This window comes from Apostichopus japonicus, chromosome 7 (genome assembly GCF_037975245.1).
Source record: "Apostichopus japonicus isolate 1M-3 chromosome 7, ASM3797524v1, whole genome shotgun sequence".
Lineage (NCBI taxonomy): Eukaryota > Metazoa > Echinodermata > Holothuroidea > Aspidochirotida > Stichopodidae > Apostichopus > Apostichopus japonicus.
The window spans coordinates 24,314,445-24,339,095 of NC_092567.1; the positions used below are offsets into that span (position 1 = coordinate 24,314,445).

General features: G+C 38.8%; 2 protein-coding genes across 3 annotated transcripts; one reads left to right on the top strand and one right to left on the bottom strand.

The window, feature by feature from the left end:
* The first annotated feature begins 540 nt into the window (after positions 1-540).
* On the top strand, positions 541-10,343 carry LOC139969831 (CD151 antigen-like). Its single transcript, XM_071975132.1, has 8 exons — positions 541-703; positions 1,387-1,481; positions 3,477-3,668; positions 4,290-4,364; positions 7,264-7,362; positions 7,868-8,041; positions 8,778-8,861; positions 9,588-10,343. The coding sequence occupies exons 2-8, from the start codon at positions 1,416-1,418 to the stop codon at positions 9,651-9,653; spliced, it is 756 nt and encodes a 251-aa protein (XP_071831233.1). The 5' UTR covers positions 541-703; positions 1,387-1,415; the 3' UTR covers positions 9,654-10,343.
* A 3,726-nt stretch (positions 10,344-14,069) lies between these two features.
* LOC139969830 (protein arginine N-methyltransferase 1-like) lies at positions 14,070-24,619 on the bottom strand. 2 transcript variants are annotated; one of them, XM_071975130.1, is made up of 10 exons: positions 24,465-24,619; positions 23,637-23,783; positions 23,093-23,248; positions 22,305-22,368; positions 21,034-21,176; positions 20,248-20,341; positions 19,299-19,414; positions 18,920-19,070; positions 17,048-17,169; positions 14,070-16,374 (listed from the first exon to the last, which is right to left on the bottom strand). In XM_071975130.1, the coding sequence occupies exons 1-10, from the start codon at positions 24,480-24,482 to the stop codon at positions 16,291-16,293; spliced, it is 1,095 nt and encodes a 364-aa protein (XP_071831231.1). In that variant the 5' UTR covers positions 24,483-24,619; the 3' UTR covers positions 14,070-16,290. The 2 variants fall into 2 exon arrangements, with proteins under 2 accessions (XP_071831231.1, XP_071831232.1); XM_071975131.1 differs by lacking the exon at positions 24,465-24,619 and adding an exon at positions 24,198-24,351.
* Between the last annotated feature and the right edge of the window lie 32 nt (positions 24,620-24,651).

Sequence of the window (24,651 nt, forward strand, 5' to 3'; positions counted from 1 at the left end):
AAAACGATAACTCGTTCCATTTTATTTACAATTCCCACGTCTCCCCAATCTCATTCAACCCCTCTTCCGCCACTTTTCAACCCTCTCCACCTTCTATTCTAGGAAAATTCTTAGATCCACAAGTGATCCAACTGTGTGCAGTCCTCACAGGCGGAGCCAGTATTACTCGTGAGAGGGAGCTACTATAGGAGACAACTATCGGTAGAGATCGAAAATATACAACCAAACCTGTGGTACATAAGAAAACATAGTTGCGAGGAAACAAAAATAGCTAAGGTAGGAAGGTCCGAACCCAACGACTATCTTTATTTGCAAATATATTTAAGACTGTAAAAATATTGTGCTTAGCCGAGAGATATAAACAACAGAAAGCAAAACGTGTCTCTCGGTTTCTAAATGTGTAAATGTTTGACTAATTATAAAACAAAGAGTGTTAATTGTTGTTAGAGTATGAGTAAGGTAAATCATTACCTAAGTTTAACCTGACATTGCACTATTAGGTTGTTTTAAGTTCAGCCTCATTACAAGTGGCTGTACTAGTATATATCATACAACGCTGAAACAACACAGTCTGAGCCAAATAGTACAAAGGTTCATCATATATCAAGTACAGACTATACATTGAACGTGCCAAACGTGCTTCAGTGTGCTTCATTACAATCAGGGGTCCCACAACTGGAATTTTTAAACTCCTCTGTAAAAGGTAAGCTGTACTTCTTTTGAAATGTTTATCTATATGTTTACTTCTTACTACATAGACGCTTTTTTGGTTGACTTTTTTCAGAGATTTTTTTTAATCTGCGCTGTCTGATATAGTCTTATATTACGTTTTAATGCAAGTTCATATATATGTATAAAAAAGGTTGATGTGTCACGAAAGTGTAATGAACTTTCTGTAATTCACTTTATGAAAGAGACAATCGGGAACTTAGTGTTTAACGATATGATATGATATTATATGATGTATACATGTCCTACATATATACATATACTGTATATATGTAATTTAATATTAGCTAGTGGATTAGTGTTAATTATCATTAAGAAAGGAAACTCCAAAACCTATGCTTTCTCTTATATGATGGACATGTCTGTGATAGCCCACATTCCCCTCACCCCCCCCCCCAACCGTTCACCCCAAACTGCTAATACATATCTTGTTTTGTTTGGAAGATATCCTGGTTTGAAATTCTTTGTAGTTGGCTGCATTTAGAACAACCTTTAGACAAGGAAACCTTATCAATTGTTTTCTTATCTCTTTTTTAACAAGGTCTAAAATGTTATCTTTCATCTTTCATGGTATATAGCTCATTATTGTTTTGGAGTGGTCAGTTCCTCTCGATTGTTATTAACCTTGATCAACAGTCGTTTCATTTTGTTTTCCAGATCGATATCGTTATAAACAGGTTAGAACAATGGTCGTTGGTTGTGGTCCCAAGGTAGCGAAGTTGCTACTGTTGACCTTTAACGTAGCAGTTACGGTAAGAAAAGCAATCAAGAAATAATACAACTGGTTATATATGAACATAATTATGTTTTATATAATATATATATATAAATATATATATATATATATATATATTTATATATATATATATTTATATATATATATATATATATATATATATATATATATATATATATATATATATATATATATATATATATATATATACTTATATATAGAACATAAGGAGAAAAATAAATAAAAGTTTTCAGAGAAGTCGTTTAAGCGCAATTGATTATATAAATAATCACAGTATGCACTTCCGTTATTGGTGATGTATTATTGTTGTTCTAAGTATTTTGACACTATAGTTTGTGCGTGGACCCAATATCCGAATATGTAACCCAGGGCCGTAGCCATGCACATGGGCCTTGAGTTGGCAATGCAGCCCCTCCCCCTCCCCCCCACCCCCACCAAAAATCAGACTTTCTTCCATCTCTGGCTTGTGAAACGTAATACACGCACGCAAAGACAACATTGAAACTTGTACTGCACAGATGTAGTTCAAATGATGGCAATGACAGCACCATTTGGATTGAAGTCGCCTAGCCCAGACCAAAAATTATGAAGAGGAGAGGAGAAACCCATCTCCTTATATCCCCCCCCTCCCCCCACCCATTGACCCCTCCCAGTACTGACACCATGACACTGCACTGTCAAATTGGAAACTCTGTGTCCTTGATCATCTCGGCATCTATCTTGACAATTGTCAAACCTTGTCAAACCTTAACAATTAGTTGGCATTGTCAGAAAACCTGTGCCAAAGAAGTGATGACGTCATGGCAAACTGAAACAGTATAAACAGTATAAAAAGTGGCCGCCAATGTAAAGCAAGAATGAAAGCATCTTTGAATCCACCAGAAAGTACCTTTTATAGAAGACCATCCCAGTTTAATTTCCTGACAAAAAAAATAAATTTATAACAATTTATAGTTTTTGACAAGGTTGTAATCACCTGTACATGGCGCTTGTAACGTAATAGTATATAGGGTATGAGTGTTCAGTATTACGTAGATGATATGGGGGGGGGGGGGACTGAAATAAGCGAGAAGCGCCTCCCTTTAGTGAGTTATGGAGATTATAGGCTACTATACGTTTAAAAGTTCTGTCAACTACACTGTTGATGTTGTTGTTGTAGTATTTGTTTACAGTTTGTTGTACTAAAAACCAATAACGATAAGATTCATTAGCTAGACTGTTTTAAGTTTCTTATTAAATGATGATCGAGGAAAAATTGAGAAAAATAAAAGAAAAACATCAATCTGTTTTTGTGTTATCAAAATGAAGAATCAAGATTAAGTAATAAGAACACACTGAAAATACTGAGAGACTCGACCTTGGTTTCATTTGATTATACACACGTCTATGGCAAGCCAAATGACCACTGAATCGAACACCCGATTTATCAGTCGAAATTCTTGTATTATCGGCGACAATCCAGGATTATCGATCGATAAACCTGGATTCTCGACTGATAAACTCGGATTTATCAATCGATAAATCTGAATAATGAACCGATAAAACCAAGCTTGGCGATTTATCGGGGTTTTTGGCTTGTCATACACGTCAGTTCATAGGTTTTCAATGACATTCATCGTAATACCTTCAACAACATTACAATCAGACACAAAATATTAACGCTAATATAATTGTGTGCTTCTATCGAGTTCAATGATAGATTGCCCATGCATCATCGTGATGCAAGTTTCTTTTTTGAAAAAATAAAATAATATTTTAAATGAAAGCTCTCAATTCACTTCAGACTCAAGGTTTCACCCTTATTATTATGTTTTTTACGGTCACTTTTGGAAAGAGAAAGATGAATATATTTTATAATATTCTACAGACAAACAAAAGGGTTAATGATTTACATACAAGTTTTATTACATGTTTGAAGCAACATTCTTTTTTTGTTATTTTCCTGTGGAGAGCCAATAATGTCTTTAAGTTTCTAATGCTTTGATTTCAGGCTGTCGGCTGTGTTCTCATCTCCATAGCGTCATGGATAACGCACTTTGCCAAGTTATATCAAGATTTATTTATCGACGACAACCTTCTTGTCGTGACGTCACTTTTGATCGCCGTAGGAACCTTTTTATTCATCTTCAGTTTCATAGGTTGCCTCGGGGCATTAAAGGAAGGACCGTTCATTCTGAAGTTGGTAAGCTTTTTGACAGTTTATTTCCTAAAAAGCTTTCCTCTGTATTTCAATTTTATTTTTCGGTCTGTCTGTCTGTCTGAATAAAAAAACCAATCACATTGGCTTTCAAGAAATGTAACACTGGAGAGTTGAGAATGACAACACATTAATGGGATTGTGGAAAAAGAACACGTTGCGGAAATCTAAGTTGTCTTACTTTTCATAGGAATGAAATTTCAGTATAGGTTTATTCAATTTCAACCCGTCGGTTGTCAGGGTTTAGTGACCCCCATGACACCCTTCATTTGCATAGTGAGTAAAATAGAAGCGAAAAACGTTTCATGCATAAGGCTCTTAGAAACGCTCTTGAGGGGTCGCTCTTAGGGTGTCGCATATCAAACCATCAACTATGTAGCAGAGATGTAGAGCGGGTTCGATCGAATAACGTTACTGCTTTGAGCTATCCGCTAGTGATACTTAAGACAGCGCTTCCTTTAAAAAAAAAATTAAATTAAAAAAAAACCTTGAAAGCCCTCTCATCGTCCCTGCCATACCCCACTGTCCTCAGTTCCTATTACCTTACCAACTAGATTCTGAATATCTGCATATTATTTATTCTACCATAATTTTATCTCTTTTCAGTATTTCGTTTTACTAGTAGCTGCGATTATCATACAGATCGCGGCAGGAATTGTGGCCTTCACGTTTGTATCTAGGGTAAGTCAAACCTGTCTCACCGCCCCTGCCCCCCCTCTGACCTCACCCTGCCTCTCCCCTCGCCCTCTCCCTCCCCTCCCCCTCCAACCTCGCCTTTAGGCTCACACGAAAGTTAAATGTAATTATAGCACAATGTTTGGTTTAGACCTTGCCACGTTGCTTACTTTCTAAAACCCTGGGCGGGGTCTGTTCCTGGTTAGTTTATGCTTGCGTTCTTGCCATCTAACACGACTCCAGGCATTTCCGATCCTCACAGATAAGGTGGCCACGATTATTGTAACCAAAATTTGTAAAGTTGCCCTTATATTTTCATAATTTAAATTTTGTTGTCGTGGTTTGTATACATGGACGTAATAAGTTGCTAGTATTATGAGTCATGATAGACTTCTTGATCAATCAAAGGTTACCTGTCCTGTGGACAATTTGGCGTTCCAAGAGAAGACAGTCCATACTTAGTAGTAGAATTTCAGAGCAGGGTTCAGAGCAGCCCCCATGTCTCTAAAGCGGACCAAGAGAATGTTCCTTCAGATGGCGCAGAAACTGTGGGGGCGTCTGGGGGACTCCCATCTATTCAGCTTGGACATGACATAATGACCCCACCGGGGAAAATGGAACGCCTACCACAGCAGGGAAATTCCACTCGGTATAACCTCCGTCCAAGGTACAGGAAGGGGGTAGGGACTACAGGGAGGTGACCAGAGCCTTTCGGATGTTGCTCACCTGGGTCGGACCAGTCGGGAGCGACCCAAATTAGTATTTTTTTAAGGAAACGTCGCCCAGGAAAGAACCTGGGCACGAAAACCAAACTACCGAACGACTAATCCGTTTCCAACCCCAGTCCCCTTGCATCGGGACTGTGACTGTGTGATCATCGTCAGGTGTGCATCACCATTCTCCTCGAAAGGGAACAAATACTACACATGATCCAAATAAGTAACCAGCTACAATCGGTAGCTGGAGTTACAATTCTATGTTAAGTTTTGATTTGGGACGGTGTACAGTATAGATCTCTGTACAGTAGGAAGAATAAACTTTTCCAGCAAATCAGCAATTATTTTGTTACATAGGTATGCAGATGCTTGTTCCTTAGATACTTGGAATAGGAATGAGGAAAAGAAAGAAAGTATTCTGTAGCTGAATAAAAGAAATTCCAACTTCTATTATCATAGGGGATGAGACATATATTTTTGGATTAGAGTTTAGTGAACCTCTGTTAACTTCTTTTAAAAGGGGAATTTGCATTAGAAAGGGGAATTTGCATGAAAAAGGAAAAAAGATTGTGACAGTAGGGAGAATACATAGCCGAAGCATTAAAAACAGGGCGTACATAGCAGTGGGAAACAGTATTGCATTAGGAACAGGCAGATCACCAACATAATGTATCGATGCAACAAGAAGTCGCAATTTAAAGCGGCACCAGAAGACGAGTTGTCCAGCATTTGGAAAGAGAAAACAGAATTCTGTGCCACCTGTGGGAGGGGACATTACAGAGTGGATACCCGGAAGAGGCACGAGGCAATATGTAGGGGGACTGCACGTGGGCTCGCCCATTCGGAGCAAGCTCACGTACGGTCGCACCACTCGGGAGCGGCCTGCAGCCAGGGACAGAACCCCTGCTAGCGATCTACTAGAGGTCTTCGTGGACCAGGCAGAAGAGCTGACGTTCGGGAGGCATCCGGGAGGCAAGAGGCGGCCACCCAGGCACCGGACCCACCACAGGGACCTTTACTGGAGCTAACCACTGGTGAGACGATCTGTGTGAGGGGGACACGATAATAATCCGTCAGCCATTACTTTTACCAGTGGACCTGGTAGGGAGGCAATAGAGAATGCAACGCAGACCACGGAAACATCCGGACTAGAAAGACATGAAAGATGGTCACAGAGGAACACCCTCATCGGTTTTGACACGGAGGGTAATCCCTTGACCCGATCCGAAGTGACCCATACCTTCAGTTGTCCGGTGAGGACCGTGCAGACTTTCGGCGGGCCTTATAATCAGTTCTTCGTGCCCCCAGAGTATGCCGCTACTCCAGCTTTTGGTGGGGTTGTGCCCCCTGGAGCCCCACTACCACCACGGTTGCCTCCATGCTTATGGCACAGTTTTGGAAGACATTTTGAGAGCCGAGACAGACCGTCATGCCCGTGGAGTTTGACCTTAAATTTCCTTATGTTTTTTCATACGTATCTGCCATTTTATTTTGTTCGGGGAATTTCTTACATTGGACTCGATTGTTCAAATACTATTACTCGGGATTGTTTATGTTCTATCTGTCTGTATGGATGAATATAACAAATAACCGTAAGTTTCTGTAAGTAATATAATTGTTAACATGTGATATGTAAGCATGGGTGGGTTACGTTATTCCACTGTCATTTGGTTAAGGCCGTCATCTATGGGGCGGGTCTAAAGGTCTGATCTGCTAACGATACCGTCTACTGTAGTTTCATCTCATATTCGTATGTACCATATAAGGGCATATGGTGAAATTCAGGTAGAGGAGAGTGTTACGCTGTTACTGTAAAGTTTTGGAGCAATGGGATTTCTGGGTGTTGACGGTATGGAACCATTGTGGTAGTTAAAATCCCCTTTTTTAAAGGATTATTGTAACCTAAAAAATTGAGAAATATAGCACCATTTTGCATCTTGGCATTCCTTAACTCACACAATCTCAATGGTTAGGGGGACCTTAGACCCCTCCCCCAGGACGGTGATCACTATGTAAGTAGCATATCAATTAATAATGGGCCGGTCTAGATGGAAAATGTCCGGGTCAGTCCGCCCCTGATGTCCATGCTTAGTAGAAGAGATTCCCGTCATGTTGCAATGTTTATTTACATTCAGTAAGATTATTTTGCCGTTCTTTTTTACTATTATATATTATTTTATTCCCTGCAGGTTCAGAATTCTATGCTGGAAGGAATGACTTACGCAATTAATATCACGTACGGTAAATACCAATCGGCCACTTTTGCTGTCAATACCGTTCAAACAGAGGTAACGTGGCTATATACCTGGTATACTACAGGCACACATGAGATATGAACAATTGGTCATATTAATAAACCATGACTTTAGGAGCTTTACTTTAAAAATGAAAAGATAGTAACTGCCTTAAAGTTGCTTTCATTTGGTTCACTAAACTGGTGAATACAGGATTTTTCTAAGTAACAAAAAGAAGTGGGACGGGGATTGGAGGGAGGGGGTTGGAGGAGAAGATACAACTACCGGTAGGCCTAGATCCTGAATTTGCGGTGCATTATGAAGACGGCATAAACTTTAAGAAACTAATCGACTCTAAATGTTTAATTATGGTGGGGTCATATGTCCCATTGACGATAAGGCCGGCTACATGGGTCTCCTATTCTGTACCAGATGATTGGGGTACACCCCCCTCTCTCTCTCCCGCCTCCTACCACCATCACCTTCACCACTTACTATTGTCTTGCCCCGGAATGATTATTTTGTATAGTAAAACACCAGTACTTTCTTGTCTTTTCAGTTCAACTGTTGTGGTGCTACAGGTCCCAGTGACTATACAGGCTGCAAGGGTCTTCCAGCAGGTTATTCTGTCCCGGAGAGTTGTTGTAAAACCGAAGGAAATGATTGCCACACTGGTGGCGACGCTAAACCCGGATATCCTGACCCTACCATGAAGCATTTGGTGAACTATGATGTAAATATTCTCTCATCATAACATGATGAATTTTAATTTCTTTATATTCAACTCAAAATGTGGTAGAAATAAAACAAGTAATCAGTTAGGAACAGTGGTTTTATCACTACTTCTCTCTATATTAAAGGTCTTGTGGCAGGAATAGGGGTAAATTGATGCTCCTGTTTGGAAACTTCATTAATGTCATTTTTGCTATACTTTTATGTGAAAATTGAGGAGAATTGGTTCTAACTATATATTAATCTCGTCCTTCCTTGTTCCGGCAAATCAAATGACAGAGCCTTGGATTGATAGAAGCTGTATCCTATTTTAATGACGGTGAAGATGACGATTACGATGACGATGGGATGATGTTGACGTCATTGACGATAATAATAGTATTTCATAATATCGATGATGATAAATGACGATGTCGATGACGTCAACATTGACAATTGGCAACGACGGTGATGACGATGATGGGGATTACAATGACAATAACACTTTGAAAGTGAAGATGACGAGAATGACGGTGATGACGGCGATGACGATGACAATGACGAAGCAAACACAATGACGATTGACAATGACGATAATTTTCACCATGACGATGGTTATGGAGATGAGGATGGCGCTGTCATTGAAAGATATCCTCGTCCTCCATATAAACAGATCTATGGAAACGAATATTCTGCTTTTATTCAAATCAACTCCTTTCTTTAAAAAACAAACCAAAAATCTTTTCTTTTCCACCAAGGGCTGTGTTGAGGAGAGCTTCACATTCATCGAACATTATTTCTTCGTTTTAGGAGGAGTTTGTCTTGGTGTTCTGGCAGTAGAGGTAAAATAAAGTAAAAAATATGTATCTATAACAGCAAGTGTCTTGATATTACCCCAGTCCACTTCTTCTCTCGTTTACCTCCACGCACTGGCCCTTACCGATCATCGTGTATGTTCACTTCAGCTATCATACAGTAAGCATTAGCATTGTCGATGTCGATGGTTCTGTAGTAGTTGAAGGGGTATGGGCGAAATTCAGGTGAAATACAATGAAAATATTGCATTATTGCATTATTACGTATTGCATACGCCGGTGCCTTTCAATCATAAGGTCCTGAGTTCGAGTCACTCCAAGATTAATGTATGTCGTCCAGTTACAGAGTTGTTGACAATTCAAAATCATGGACGTTACATGTCAATCTAAGAGACTGGCTTCGATCAGCTTTCGGCTTTGATTAGCCAATGATGGCTTCTTCGCGAGTTCCTGCGGATCTAAAAAATACAATACAAATATACAATATAAAATACAAAATACAATACAAATATACAATATACAAATATACAATACTTTATTAACGTATAACGGATACCTGGGTTGTATGAATTTATAATCGGTGAGCGAATCTAGCATTCCATTGTTACTTTTCTACTAGGGGCGGGGGAGAGGGGGGGGGGGCTGGTAGTAAGAAGAGTCCAGTTTTGCATGTTCATACACCCTCATGAATTATTACGTACTGCCGTGTTATAACAAAGATGCTTAATGTGTTAGATCTTCTTTTCTTTGCAGTTTGTGGTCCTGTTTCTAGTATGCGGCCTATTGAATTCCATCACAAAGGAAGATAAGTCGATTTGATGATGTCACAAGGCGATGGTCACATGAGTGATTATGAAAGAGAAACTTTCCGTATGGCTATGTGAGACTAACAAGGTGCATACACCTAACGTCACCTTCACACGGACTTGATGTGATTATATATATATATATGTGGGAGATTAACCATCGGCCGTATGGCTTATATCGGCTTTACCTAACGGACAGTAAACTAACCCCCCCCCCCCCCCGTCTGTTTTCCAGCTTACATATCGTCACATACCACTGTAACGTGTGTTTCCTGATTATGCGATATCATATATTGGACACCAAAAGCTCAACTTATAAGATGATTGCTCTGAAAGAGATGTACCTATATACCCTACAGTAAGATGATATCTATATAGAGTAACGTATGTGTTGTCGTGTTTGTATACACGCCACAGTACAAAGGCCACCTAAATATGTATGTAAATGGACACATGTTTCACAACATCGCCATAGGCCTATATTTTGTGGCCCCATTGGCGTTCCATAATAATTGCACGAGCTTTACATGCGTTTAGAATAGGTCACACAGTTGATCTGAATCTAGCCAGTGATGAGCTATCTTATACAGGGGGGCTACAGTTGTCTTGGGATGATATATTAGCTGGCCCGAAGTGGATTAACCGAGTTTTCAATACATGGATGAGCCACAATAAACGTCTCTCTATCTCTGTGGGTATGGGTGTGGGTGGGTGGGTGGGTGGGTGGGAGTGGAGGGGGATTTGGGTTTAAGGCGATAAGTTTGGGTTTGGGAAATTATTTATTGTTTAATTCCCTTAAAATGTCAGATCGTACAGTTACTGCACAATTCAATTCCATTGTCTACATAATTTTTGTATGTGTGTGTATTTATCACATTTAGATTCCCCCCCCCCAAAAAAAAAAAAAATATTTCAAAATTGACGGCCTCTATTTATATTATTTGAAAAATTTGAATAGTCAAGCAAATGACCAAGAATGTTGAATTTTTTTATTTTGAATATTTGTATAACATCGAAATGTTTTTCAATATTGATTCAAATTCTGCTCATATTTGCATCTATAATTACTGTCAATGATAGCGACATTTTTCCATTTCATTTCGTCTTTGTATGCATTCTTCTGTAGAATCCTATTTATATTCATTAAGTAATTAACAATTTCTCCTGTACCTTTGTTTTGTCTTTGTCTTTAGCCTTTTTCCTTTGTCTTTAGTTTCCTTCTATGAGACTGAAGATCAATCTAATAATTTCTTTATAAGATTTGCAATACATATTGAAAAAAAAGTTTTCTAATCCGGGTATTTTTTGTCTGCTATCGTGAGTATAGGCCTACATAATTATTCCTCGGCAGTTTTGGCATGTTTTTACATGATGCCAAAATGTCGTAGTTCCTAAATGGTTACAAATTGGTGGTCTAAAGCCTCTATTTAATGTGTTTATCCTCCCGACAAAGTTATATCTATCTGCTATTTCAGATTGGGATAAGAAGTGGGTTACTCGTATATGTGGTCACGTGCGTTAGAAATCTTGGGAAAATTCGCCTTCATTTTCGGTAAAAAATTGTATTAAGAGTGCCTTTACCATTGTGTTCGGCAGCGCTTATACGTTAACGCGACAAATAGTTTTTAGAAGCTTTTACTGCACGGGTGAAATGTTAACTACAATATTTTTTATTTTCTCTATCGCCATCTTCTTTAAATTGGCTTTTGTCCAGTTCTCCCTCTTTCTGTCCTAATATCACGATTTCGGGGGCGATCGAAAATTATTTATCTCCCATTTTTTTTGTGGGTGTCAGACAGACAGGTAGATCATTCTTATGGTAATAAAATTGTCTGTGATTGTTTTGAACAACTCGAACTCATGCATGAGACCTATTTGTCCGTATCTCTACATCTCGTATAGGCCGACAAATAGGTTTACATATACATAAACCAACGTAAGCGAAACTCTTTATGTTAAGAGGCTCATTTCTGGTAATCTGGTAAAGATGTATTTTCTTTAGTAAATACATGTACTGCTTTATTTAACCTCGTCGTTCAATTAATGTATATAGTTAGATTTCTCTACAAGGGCTATATTAAGTAGATTTATCATCGCCCTAATTACCGTGAAGCATGTCATCAAATGCCTACATTTAATGTGTGTGGTCGGGTAATAAACTTAAAACAATACATTTCTCTGACGTTTCCAGCCGGTCTAATCCCGTCCCTCCGCCCAGGCTCCCTCGTCAAGAATAATAAATAAGTATGCGCAAACTTTCGTTTAATTATTAATATAGGCTTTATACGACTATATAGCATGCTGTTCTAGTATCTGATATGTAGCCTATATACTGAATCATGAATATGTTAGTTGGGAAAAAAGCGCCATGACGTTAGAAACCAAAAAGTTTGGGTGGGGGGATGAGATTCCATTAAACAGAAGGAATTTAAAGGAATATTCCATTGTCAGACAATGAAACAATTATCTAAAAGAGAGCTAAAATATCTATTTGTTTCACTCTTGTAAGTGGGTGATAACACCACAATATATTTTCGTAACTCGAGATATGGTTGATCAAAAGTTACATATCTTGACTTCTCTCCGTAGTGTCAGTAAGTAGATTTGATCACGACCGAGTTATTATAAGATTTACTACCCTATTAAACATGTTTGTAATTTATTAGACTTGGAATGTTTACTGGTCAATCGAAAATTCATTGCACTTGAATTTCAACAATATGCAACCTTTGTTTGAGAGAGATTTTATAATCCTCTGTGGATAAATGATTTAAAATTTATATTAAATGAAAAACAGAAAAAATAACTCTACAACTCAATTGCCATAATGCGATTATATCGTTCTAGTCGTTGCCAGGTGCATTCACAAAAATAAACCACGAAATGTGACAATTTTATATATCTTTACCATACAATATGCTATGAGGGTGCGGAAATGACCTGAAGATGCGGACAATTTTTCAGCAAGTTTTGGTGAGCAATTAACGCCAGCCATAGGCTTATCCCTTTAAAGTTACCTCAGAATCAAGTTTATAGTTCTCCCCACGTTTAGTATTTTTGTCGATGGTTTTGATTATAATTGTTTTCATAGTGTGGCAGTAAATCTGATACGGCGTCCCATAGTTTGATGACTGTATTAATATTTACAAGGAGTTTCACTTGTAAATGTTGCAGTTAACCTATCATTATAACCAGAATGCAAACCTGCATTGAACTTTTGATTACTTCATTGCAATAGAGTTCTGCTTATTCACCAGAAACTTTTTTATTATATAAATGTCCTGATTTCTACCATGAGATACGGTTTCATGTTTAATTGGTTTTTCATAGTTTGCCTGCTGGTGACCCAGATGACCTTTGACCTCTACCAGAAGCAACTGAGTTTTACTATACAGTAAAACGCATTCGCATGCCACTTGTAAACACTATATCTCAAGTTAAATCTCCATGTTCCCTAACTTGAGATAAATTGTACAAGGTTTTCAGTGTTTGACATCTGGTGACCTCAGATGACCTTTAACCTCCACGTTTAACAATAACCTTCTTCTCAATATGATTCATGCACATGCCAAGTTTAACAAGATTTCCACAATTTGACCCCTGGTAATGCCAAATGACCTTTGATCTCCACCAAAAATAATAAGGGTCTTGAACTCAACGTAACCCAACTACATAGGCCTACTAAATATGAGATTAGTCCAAGCTTTCCTTCATGAGATATCGTGTTTACATGTTGTCACAATTTAACCTCTGGTGACCCCAAATGACGTTTGACCTGCCAGAAAACAATAGGGTTCTTCAACTCGATGTGGTATTCCTACACACCAAATACGATATTGGTCCAATTTTCCCTTCTTGAGATATCGTGTTTACAAGCAATGCGTCACACACACACTCATCCGTCTGCATGACTACAGGGTGAGTGATAGCTGGAAAAGGAATCCGCCGGCACCCCTCCCCCTGACAAGGTTCCCAAGCGGCCAAGGGAATTCGCCGGCACCCCTCCCCCTGACAAGGTTCCTAAGCAGCCAAGGGCATTCGCCAGCACCCCTCGCCCCTGACAAGGTTCCCTCTCCCTGACAAGGATCAGTGGAGAAAATGTTTTATAAAAACACGAATTCCAAACAACTGGATCTTTAAATATTTGAAAAGCATGCAAAAGCTTTCTCCCACATAATGGTTTAGTGGTAGAGAAAAAGTTTTGGCAGCAGGAGGTCCCTGGTTCAATTCCAAATACTGTTTTTTTTTTTCATCAAAACATATCCTACCTTGTTTAGCAGCTTGCAGAAAACTCATCTGATCAAACAAAATCTTTTAAAAAATTAAATTCCTTTTGATCTTGAAAACATTGATACAACATTGGTAAATGATCTCCTATTAAATGTAAAAATTAAAACGACAAAACAAAAATGAAAAGAAACAATGAAAGTAAAGAAACATTTTTACCATCTTATTAATACTACAAATAAACAGAATTACAGAGTTAATTCTTTTTACAACTTTAAATTACTCTTTTAAGTATAGGGACTATTTTAATGCCAAAGTGTACGTCACAATGACCACGGAATCACTCCTAATTCATAAATTACACTTGGTTACTTACAGGTATACAGGTGAACAGTAATGCTTAAATTCGCCAAACAAACCTCCTCCTCCTCCCCCACCCCTACAGACACACCATACCTTTTAATATTTAACCTTACTAAGGTGAATCAAGTTCAATCAACGATAACTGAGAATGATAAATAAAATTTTAAAAGATTGTAACCTTTGGCTTAATTTTTTTCATGTAACTTGTATGTTAGGCTATCTAACTCATTTTCAACCAAACATCAGTTGAACAGGAAGTACTAATGTTTGTGTCATAGAACTACACACTACAGAATGAAACGAATTGGTAGCAAACAGCGAAGCCTAAATTTGGCTGTGGTGATACTTCTCTCTGTTGGACTAACTGAACTTGTGTATTATGAGTACAGTAGTACTAGCCTACATTAACTCAAAACGTGACAAAATGATGGCCCATATTAAACATTTTTAGTGACACAATCTGCTGAAAGTTGTGCTTCAGATAATTAAGTCGTTCTCCCAAGTGACATTGTGGGGAACATACCCATTATTTAGCAGGATAGAGAAACATAAGAATTGGGTACAATCTGTTATGGCAATGTACTGTCAATACACACATTATCATCTTCTGTAATTCTTCTTACAAAGCTACAAAATTGAGATGGGACAGTTGGAATCTTCCCAAAATGACGTCAACACATGAAGAAAGGAAAAAAGAAGTACTTCCATTAAAATATAGACTATTTCTTCAAAGGAGCAACACAAAAATCAAAAAGTGCATAAACTTAAAAAAGTCAGACTGACGATTATTTAGAACGGCTTGATTACAGAAAAATATTAGCAAAGTTGCTTTTAAAAGAAGTACCAAACCAAGTCTAGAAAACTGTACAGATACAAAAACAATGGGGCTTCTAAGCACAGAAAATACTCGGCAGTTTCTGTGGTGGGGGTGGTGGAGGGGTTAGGGTTGGAGAGGGGTTGGGATGGGAGGGGGATAGGTGTTGAAAGCAAGAAGGTGATGTCACAATCACCTTGCAGTCTGACACACTTTAACAACGTATCCTCAGAGTGGATAAACTCTGTGTGAACTACTCTACTATATGTGAACTACTATATGTGAACTACTATATGTGAACTACTATATGTGAACTACTATATGTGAACTACTATATGTGAACTACTCTTCTAACATTTACCCCAGTGTGATTTCACGGTTCAGTGGTATCAGTCATAGTGCTAAGGGAGACATAGTGTATTCTCTACATTTACAACTGATGCAACATTTGTGAGACATTGAGGTGTCAAGAACAAATAAATGATAAACTACAATAACAACAATGTTGGACTGATTTTCAGGGAATTTCAAGAAACCACTATTGAAGTAAACATACATTTGGAGTATCACCCCACCCCCCCCCCCTCCTCTCCCTGTCAGCAGAAGAATGTAAAATAAAAATTCCTTCATGGTGAATGTTATCATAAGTAAAATAAGTAAAATATTACGGCACGGGAAGCCGTCGTTGTAAGTTTATCCAATATCCAAACCTAAGAGTCGCAAGTGACTACCGATGACTTACATTTGGTGGGGTTTTGTGGCTGTACTAACTGATAACATTTTAGCCAGCAAACTCAACGTTTTTGTATTTTATCAGACTGTCTTCATGATAATTGGCAACTTGATTTGATAGAATAGACTGTGGACATTTTACAACAACGATGACCAAGTAGAGAAGACAGACGAACAATTTTGTTCCCGAGGAAAGGTAACTGCGGTTCCCCAAAAAAAGGTCTTTATCCTTCTCTTCCTTGGAGGTTGGGGAATGGGGTTGGGGATTTTTTTACAAACATTTACTTGCAGTAAGGTGGAGCGTCCAAGCACTGTCGTAGTCGACTGTTACACCCTGGGCAACGTGGGTGGTGAGAATCGTGCCATTCTGAGTTTGACAACAGATGGAATCATCGATATCAGTTGGTCACTGGGTGGACATTTACAAAGCTTACAGCCAGGTTTCAAAAGTCCCAACCACTGTTGCCACGGGGATCGGAGTGGAACCACTGTCTTTTATGATGGGCTCTCCATCCTATCGCATCCTGAACTTGGTGGTGGTGACCATTTGAGACAACTCACCGCTAAATTCCAAGTCTATGCTGAAGTCAAGGTCCCTCTGTTCAAGAAAAGAGACGACAAACATTGGAAAGTGAAAAAGGAAACTGTTTGGCTATATAAGGGAATTATCTCTGAATTTATAGTTTTATCACATTATGAAAAATATAATGGGAACATAAATTGTTTGCAAGTTACACAAGAAGTTGACTCACAACAAACTTGTAATCATCCTTTCCTCACATTAATAATACATAACAAATTAAATTGCAAGACAACAAAAGCAGCCACAACGATGAAAAGTTTTAGGGTTAAGACATATTTTGTAACCTGACAAGAGCAAATTGACGAACACCAATATAATACACTTTTAGAACTAAATGCCTTTCTCGATGATATACACTTCATGAATCAATAGAAAACACATCTCTAAGAAGCCTGGAGGAAAATTAAGAATCCATTAGTACTAGGTTTGAAGACCAACATCAACTTTACAGATAGACCCATACCCCCTCACCCTCCTCCTCCACACATATCCCTCACCCTCCTCCACCTGTAACCCTCATCAACCTCCACCCATATCCCCCACCCTCCTCCACCCGTACCCCCTGACCCTTTCAATCTCCACCCACATACCCTCCATTTGTGGTCCAATATCTGCATCACCACTGATCGATGCTTACTAAAATCCCAGGGAGGGGGTAGGGGTGGGGGTGCCATTTTTTCTTCCTTACCTCATTTTTCGTGTTTGGTTTCATGGTTATCTGTCCATATACTTCTTCTCCTCTCTTGACCGTCAGATAATCATCAAAGTAAAAGACGGTTTGCTTCCAGTGAGTGTACGGAGAATCTGGGGCTGAACACAATAAAACAAACCACAGAGATGCTATCACACAGAAATTCTGCTTATATGTAACAAGGCGATGCAAAACTGACTGGGGAATTACAAATTAAATGTGAATAGAGCAAATAATGTATTGATTAGCAAGGAATTCTAACTGGTGACCTCAGCTCTATGCTGACCCCCCCCCACCACGCCCCCACCTTTTTGCAGTTTTGCAGACACAGTCTGAAAATAGAAAGATGGGTATGTCTTGTCTGGAAGTGTTCACAGAGGCCATTCCCCATGTGACCCCCTCATCTTGAGGTTCTCTAAGTAATTACTTCATCTGCCTATTAGATTTATCAGTGCCCTGTGCAATAGATATGCCAGTAAAGAACAACGCACAAACAGCTAATCTTCTTCTTAATGTTCTAATGTGAACATGACTTTCAATACTGGCTTGCAAAAACAGGACAAATATGCTAAGTGTTCATTAAGTTGGGATTTTATTAATGTTTGCTAACATTGGAGAACAAAGCCTCTTCATTACAAATATATATGGGTGTTTGTATATATATATATACATACATATGTTTATCTACTATATATCTACTGAAAAGATAACAATTAATGAAATGGTTTTCTTTCCCATAAGAAGCGTTAAACCTTTTTTTGTTTCCTCCTCCAACAATCGAACAGTCCGAAAGAAAACCGTTTCATTATGTTAATCTTTTCAGTGGATAAATAGCAGATAAATTGGCTTTGCTCTCCAATGTGAGTGAAAAAATTAATACAATCCTGATTTCATGAAAACTTAGCAAGTGTGTCCTTTTTTTTCCAAGCCAGTATTGTGTCTTTATAAAGCTCAACAAAATCCCTTCCCACAGAACAACTACAGTAAGAGAGTTTACCTCTGAGATTTGAGTGTCCTACATACAACCACAGATCAGGTCCAGATCAGGTCTAAACCTGGCCACACTGAGGCATTTGAGGTTTAAATGTTTTTTGGATGTCTCCCCTTATTCAACGTCTGCTCACAAACTCTGACAGATGTGTTCACTCTAGATGAAACCCAAAACTGTCGACATAGATTACACACGTAAGTGATCAGTTGCCCATTGATTAAAAGGTGTCAGTGGAACCCTACTACGCTGGGGACAAAACTAGCACTTGTTGATAACTATAACCCACATGCAGTCACAGCAATGATTGCAGCCACTGGGTTGACATCTGAAAACACACCTCTGAGAGAAACTTTAAATACAAATGATATCTCATCCAAAAGACTCAATAACGGCGAGCTCAGGGTTCAAATTTTAACCGACCGCAAATTGTCGTTATCTACTGCAACAATTGGTGTGCTCTTTTAATCAACTTGATGAGGGTGCTTTCATATTTATCACAATCATTATTATGAAACTAAATCAAGGCTCAAAAATTGGTCCCAATCCTCCTGTGATCCTTGCATCACCAGAGGGCCGTGGCAAATCTACGGACTTTCTCACAAATTGTTCGGGGTTTACCGTCATTCATTACATGTGCGCCTTCTCTCACTTTGAAAACTAAATGCTGTGATGCAGTTTCAAATATTTTTAGAATTACATCGGTGCCCTTTTCGAAAGCTGAAAAAAAAATTATTCGGTGTCCTGCTGTTTCAAATGAAAATTTGAATAGGGTGCTGGTTGAGATTTGGGGAACAACAGACCAGTGGGGACTTCAAACGGAAGCTTTCCAACCCCCTATGCCACCCCACATGGATACCATCTTGAACCGTTTCTCTTACCTGTAGAGAACCCTGTCCTCTTGTGGCATTCTGTGAAGTCAATGTTGAAGAAAGCGATGAGCGCCTGGACATAATCATTCCTTTGGACCATCAGTTGGAACGGAGCGGTGAACGAGATGTCTTCTGGTTTCACAGTGTACATATCCACTTCCTGGTAACGAAAGTAGAACCATGGAAAAGATTAAAAAACATGTGAGAAACAAAACAACAGCATAATGAACAACAAAAGTTTCTTCAGTCTTGTCTCTCTGGTCGATTGGAAACCCACTCCCCACCCCCCCTGACAGACAAGTTTTGAGAAAATGTCTTCATGATGTTCATAGTCATGGAAAGTGGGCTGCCTGGGTTTACAAACTACTAAACATCAGAATGAACTCACCTTGACAAGGCAGGCATTTGTCACCACCTGCTTGGGATCAACGACATCAACAAGTGGTTCACTTATTGCTACTTCCCTGATACAGCTCATGTCGAAACCATAGACGTTGTCCCACCCTGGATGGCAAAGAAAGAAGAGATCGACAAAAGAAAATTAAATTTGGAAAGAGCAAAGAATGTGTTTTTAAGGTTAGCTGAGCACAGGGCTTGCGACCCTGGGATCACTGGTTCGAATATTGTTCCAGTCAGACTTACATTCTTTCTTGTCTATGTTTGTTTATAATTTTTTCCATTTGTTCGCTTAATTATAAACTATTGTTAAAGCAAAACAATTTCACCGTTTACAAAATTTATGTCAGTTTACCAATTAATGAATGAAATAGCTGGCTCCACTCTGTTTTCTCAATTTCAGAAATGTCAGAGAGTTAGCTCAGTGGTTAACGCCAGTGCCTTTCAATCATAAGGTCTCCCCAGTCACTCCAAGATTAATGTATGTCGTCCAGTTACAGAGTTGTTGACAATTGACAATTCGTAATCATGGACGTTAAATATGAATCTAAGAGATTGACTTCGGTCAGCTTGCAGCTTTGATAAGCCAATGATGGCTTCTTCGCGAGTTCCTGCTTGCAGGAGGATCTAAAATACATACATACATACAAATCTTTTCTATCAGAATTGTGAGGAAACTGACTCAACAATTTAATTCTCACTGGCCTATATCCACATGCTGTGCCAATCGTCCACGAGCAAACGTGGGAGATAACTTTCGTTAACGCTATACAGTATTGTAGTTGTTCAAACTCACGTAGCTTCTTGCTCTTCTTCTACTAACATGGAATCTTTATGCTTTATCAATCCCATGTTTGCTTCTCAGTTCCCCTCAAAATAACATTTTGGAAATTATCCATTTTGATTACAGAGTAGAAATTTTGAAACAAAAGGGAACTCACAGTTTATTTTCTCATCCTTGTACTGCTTATCTTCGATCCCAGCAACGTACAACGTAGCCTTGTCTGGGAATATAAGACCCTGAGGTCTTGGTTTCTGTAAAGCAGAAAAGAACAAATGATATATATATAAATTATGAAGAACAGTTTGGAAAGTCCTATTCCAAGTCACAAAGAAACGGGTCGTAACTTTACAAAGATTTTTCATTTGCAGGTGTTACTAAGCTAGAAGGTCCGTGTGTGGTTTATAGAATTGCATGGCATCGTCAATATTCTGAACGGCCATACGCCTTGGTTTCCGTTTAAAAAAAAAAAAATTAATTAAAAAATTGACTAGATGACAACACTTTTTCCCACCTATGATCTAGGTCAGTGGTCCTCAAACTTTTTTAGACAACCGCCCCCTTCGACCATCTTGTACTCTCCCAATGCCCCCTCCGCTCGACCTAACGTTCATAGTCGGCCACTCAAGCCAGCTATCAGACTGTCCGAAGATATGCATATAGGAATTAAAAAATAGCCTACATTCCCTACAAGATGATGAATTTTCTCTCAACAATAGTTATTTTCTTTGTTCCCAGACCCCCTGGATGTCTTATTGTGCCCTAAATCGCTGCAGTGTTGTATCGTAATCGTCAGGGACCCCCAAATCAGTGCCCCCGTCCACCTACTCCCCCCATGTACCCTGTAGTGCCCCCCTGAGACTTCCCAATGCCCCCAGGGGGGCGGCAGGGACCACTTTGAGAACCACTGATCTAGGTCATAGGCGATTTTAAACAATTGACTCACCAGCCATTTGTCCCTGGCATAGATGACGGTATTGAGCATGGATTCATAGAAGAGACAGTACCCCATCCATTCGCTGATGATGATGTCTACTTTCTCCACGGGTATGACCACCTCCTCAACTTTACCATGAATTAGTTCTATTTCTGTGAGAACAAAATAATACCAAATCCAAAGAATGTATCAATACTAGCTGCAAATTTCTGCCTGATCCACTGTTGTTTTTTAAACTTATGTAAAAACAATAGAACCAAACAATGGCCAAAAATATGCCATAATAACTTTACGCCCAGTTTTCTAGCACGCCAATGGCACCTACCGTGATGCTCATGCCCCCCTTTTTGACAATTACATTAACCCCCATTGAGTAATCCCTCCATGACAAAGCAACTTAAATGTGCATCACACATGTACTGTATGTGACTCAGACCAGGGGTACATGCAGGATTCTATGGGTTGATGCCATTTGTAATTTCCCTTTTGGGATGAAATAAAGTTTTACTTACTTACTTACTTAACCATTTAGGGTCTGTGCAGAAATCAAAACAACATTTAAGATTTCAAACGAAGCATTCTGAGGCACATTTAGACCATTGAAATAGGTCAATAAGTAGGTCTTAAGGCAAGGTTGGGCTAAATAACTCCTTTTTCCACTTTGTGTGGGGTTAACCTTCCCCTGGCTTTTGCCCCCCCCCCCTCCGGGTACTGTACCTATAGACTGAGCCATAGAAACATCTGTTGTGAAAGTGTTATCTATGACAAATGTCACACCATGTATCACTGGATGACACAGAAACTAAAATTGGCATATATTACTTGTATAATACACAACTCAGACTAGCTACAGTATGCCACATAACAGAAAGTGTTGCAGGTCCGTTGTTGCGTATGTAAACTTATAGTCTTATCATGCTACTGTAACTTGGAAATGACTGTTTCGGGGACAAACACCTTGGTATTATTTAATCTGTAATCACACTAATATGCATAGTGGCAATATCATCAACACCTTATTATCAATTTAATTAATTAAATTAGTTAATTGTAAGGATGTATCCAAACTAAAGTACAGTTCCATCAACAAAAAAATGAATATCATTAGCATACGTCCTTCACACACAAGACCGTTTCTATGGATATTTGCCAGTGAAGATGTGGATCAAAAACCAAGCATATAGTGTATTGACACAAATTCAGAATGCACTCAATATCTATTTTAATCACTAGTCATTTAAATACAGAGGCAAACATCACCAACAGTTGGTCCTACTTACTTTCGTCCATGTTGTTGGCTTTCACTACTTTCCTTGCCATATCAATGATACTTGAGCACTCGATCTAAAGGGAAAAACAGAATGTGTGTCGTCAAGATTGTCAACCACTGTGACAGTGTCTCTTGATGGCCTGCAGCCTAACACATCATCATCTACTGTAATTAGTTTACTTCACATATATCTGCACAGTGACTGACAGAAAGCAGATGTTTCTCCAAACACTGGAGTTTTGCCCCCCCCCCCCACAAGGAAAATGAAGAAATAGTTACAGAATCCCAGATTTATGGTGTATCACCAATAACCTGATAGCAGTATGTTTCTCCAAACACTGGAGTTTTGACCCCAACAAGGAAAATGAAGAAATAGTTACAGAATCCCAGATTAATGGTGTATCACCAATAACCTCAGCCCATCTCAGGATGAGCTGGAGTCAGAGAAACATCACATTTTCTCGCCCTGGGATGGCTTACAGACTTGTTCCGTCTTTACAGCAAATAATCAGTGCAAAATTAAGGGGCCCCTTTCATGTGTACAGACCGCATAGTTTCTTGCACACCTCCACCTCCTCCCCCCCCCCCCCACCTCCTTGTGGATGTTTGAGCCCTCATGGAAATCCCAACAGTCCTTCACAAATGGCCTTCAATGCATCTTCTGAGAGTCTGTGAACTCCAGATTGGAGAACGATGGATGTACGCATATGGGACCTTTTATAACATCACCATACTGCCTGAGAGTTTTTGGGAACCACATTCTGCTTTTTAAAAAAAAAATTATTATTTATTTCTCACCCCAATAACTTTAGCAGCTCCAGCTTTGACGGCAAACATGCATAAAATGCCTGTTCCACAGCCAATGTCTAGGACCACTTTATCCTTGAATAGATGACGATTATTATACATGGAATTCCTGTATGTTAACGTCCTGACTTCATCTTTCAACATTTCCTAAAAACAATGAAAACACAGAGAATACATTGTATGTTTAACAAAAACTACATAATGAAACCAGTGGTTCTAACTGTAAATCTACCATATCTCATAGAAAGTTAAAATTGTTTATCATGTTTAACAACACACGTTTGACCATCTGTCGGTAGCAATTGTGCTCGCTACTCTCCTTTTGTCTTGCCAGTTTTCCAGTATTACTTAGGCCAAACCAAGATCATGACACCTGGCTCTGTAAAAATGATACACAGGGTTTTCTCAGCAGATTTGCAATTCGTTAACAATCTTTCATGTCATTTAAGTTTCAGAATGCTTGCTTTTGAATGAGTAAGATATTTATTGGCTAAAATATGATTTAAAACCAGTTAATGACTGAACGAGTTTGTACCTCATGAATACCAAAATGAGCATAGGAATCAAAATAATAATCTTTGGACGTCATATCCTCCGGGGCTATCTTGGGTTTCTTTGGGTCTGGTGTGCCCTCCGCTGGAGGGACATCCTTCACAACATTTGGAATAATCTGTTCGGACATCTATAAAAGAAGAGAGGGGAAAATGTTTAAGTTACCGAACTGAAATTGTGTTTTAGGCTACTGTAGTTTGGGAATAACACAAGCTTGTGCAAATAGGCCTAAGGATGACAATTAGATTGACCTAGCATAATGAATAGACCATGTGGCCAAGGATTTTGCCATCGATCAGAAATAACCTAATCTAATTAGTACTGTATACTAGTAGTACTGTGTATGAGCACTACTAGTAGTAGTACTACACTAGTAGTAGTACTGGCATAGCCTAGGCCTGCATTTCATACATATGTGACTATGAGAATAACATTAACAGTAACAGTGAGCGGTAAGACTCTCCAAGAAAGAACTTTTGAAAAAAATGCATTTCAAATTGCTCAAATTTGGCACCAGTACTGATGTATAAGTTTAAGTGTTTACTGTCAGCGTTAAGTCAAAGGCGTGGGCAGTTCCAAATGTGAACGGTACACGCACATGTGCGAACACATGAACTTTTGCCTATGTAAAGAAGCAGTTCCGCGAGTAACGCGCGTGCAACAATGCTCATGTATTTTCTTGATGATGGATAAATGAACAGTAATATTTATGGAAGGGAGAAAATTTCAGCTACTCAATCACTCAATTGTTTAGACAATACTTATGGTTATCAGATGAATTGTAAAATATTACGTATAATGAAATTCTCACCTGTACGTCAGTAATCATCGTGTTGCAGTTCAATTGACTTTGCTCTTTCTTTGTAATCGTGATAAATCGTTCGACTTAACCTTTGACCCAAACAATATTACTCATTACTCACTGACTATTCATATGTGAAGAGTGACGTATTGGATGAATGACTTTGTTATTGCGTTTTGCAACAACAATTAATACC

Excerpts from the sequence above, each read along its gene's own strand:
- LOC139969831 (XM_071975132.1), top strand. The coding sequence starts at position 1,416 with ATGGTCGTTGGTTGTGGTCCCAAGGTAGCGAAGTTGCTACTGTTGACC. Across the intron at positions 7,363-7,867 it reads TCAATACCGTTCAAACAGAG|TTCAACTGTTGTGGTGCTAC; the intron begins GTAACGTGGCTA and ends TTGTCTTTTCAG. Across the intron at positions 8,862-9,587 it reads TTGGTGTTCTGGCAGTAGAG|TTTGTGGTCCTGTTTCTAGT; the intron begins GTAAAATAAAGT and ends TTTTCTTTGCAG.
- LOC139969830 (XM_071975130.1), bottom strand. Across the intron at positions 23,249-23,636 it reads CTCATTTTGGTATTCATGAG|GAAATGTTGAAAGATGAAGT; the intron begins GTACAAACTCGT and ends CATTGTTTTTAG. Across the intron at positions 19,415-20,247 it reads CAAGGATGAGAAAATAAACT|GGTGGGACAACGTCTATGGT; the intron begins GTGAGTTCCCTT and ends TTTGCCATCCAG.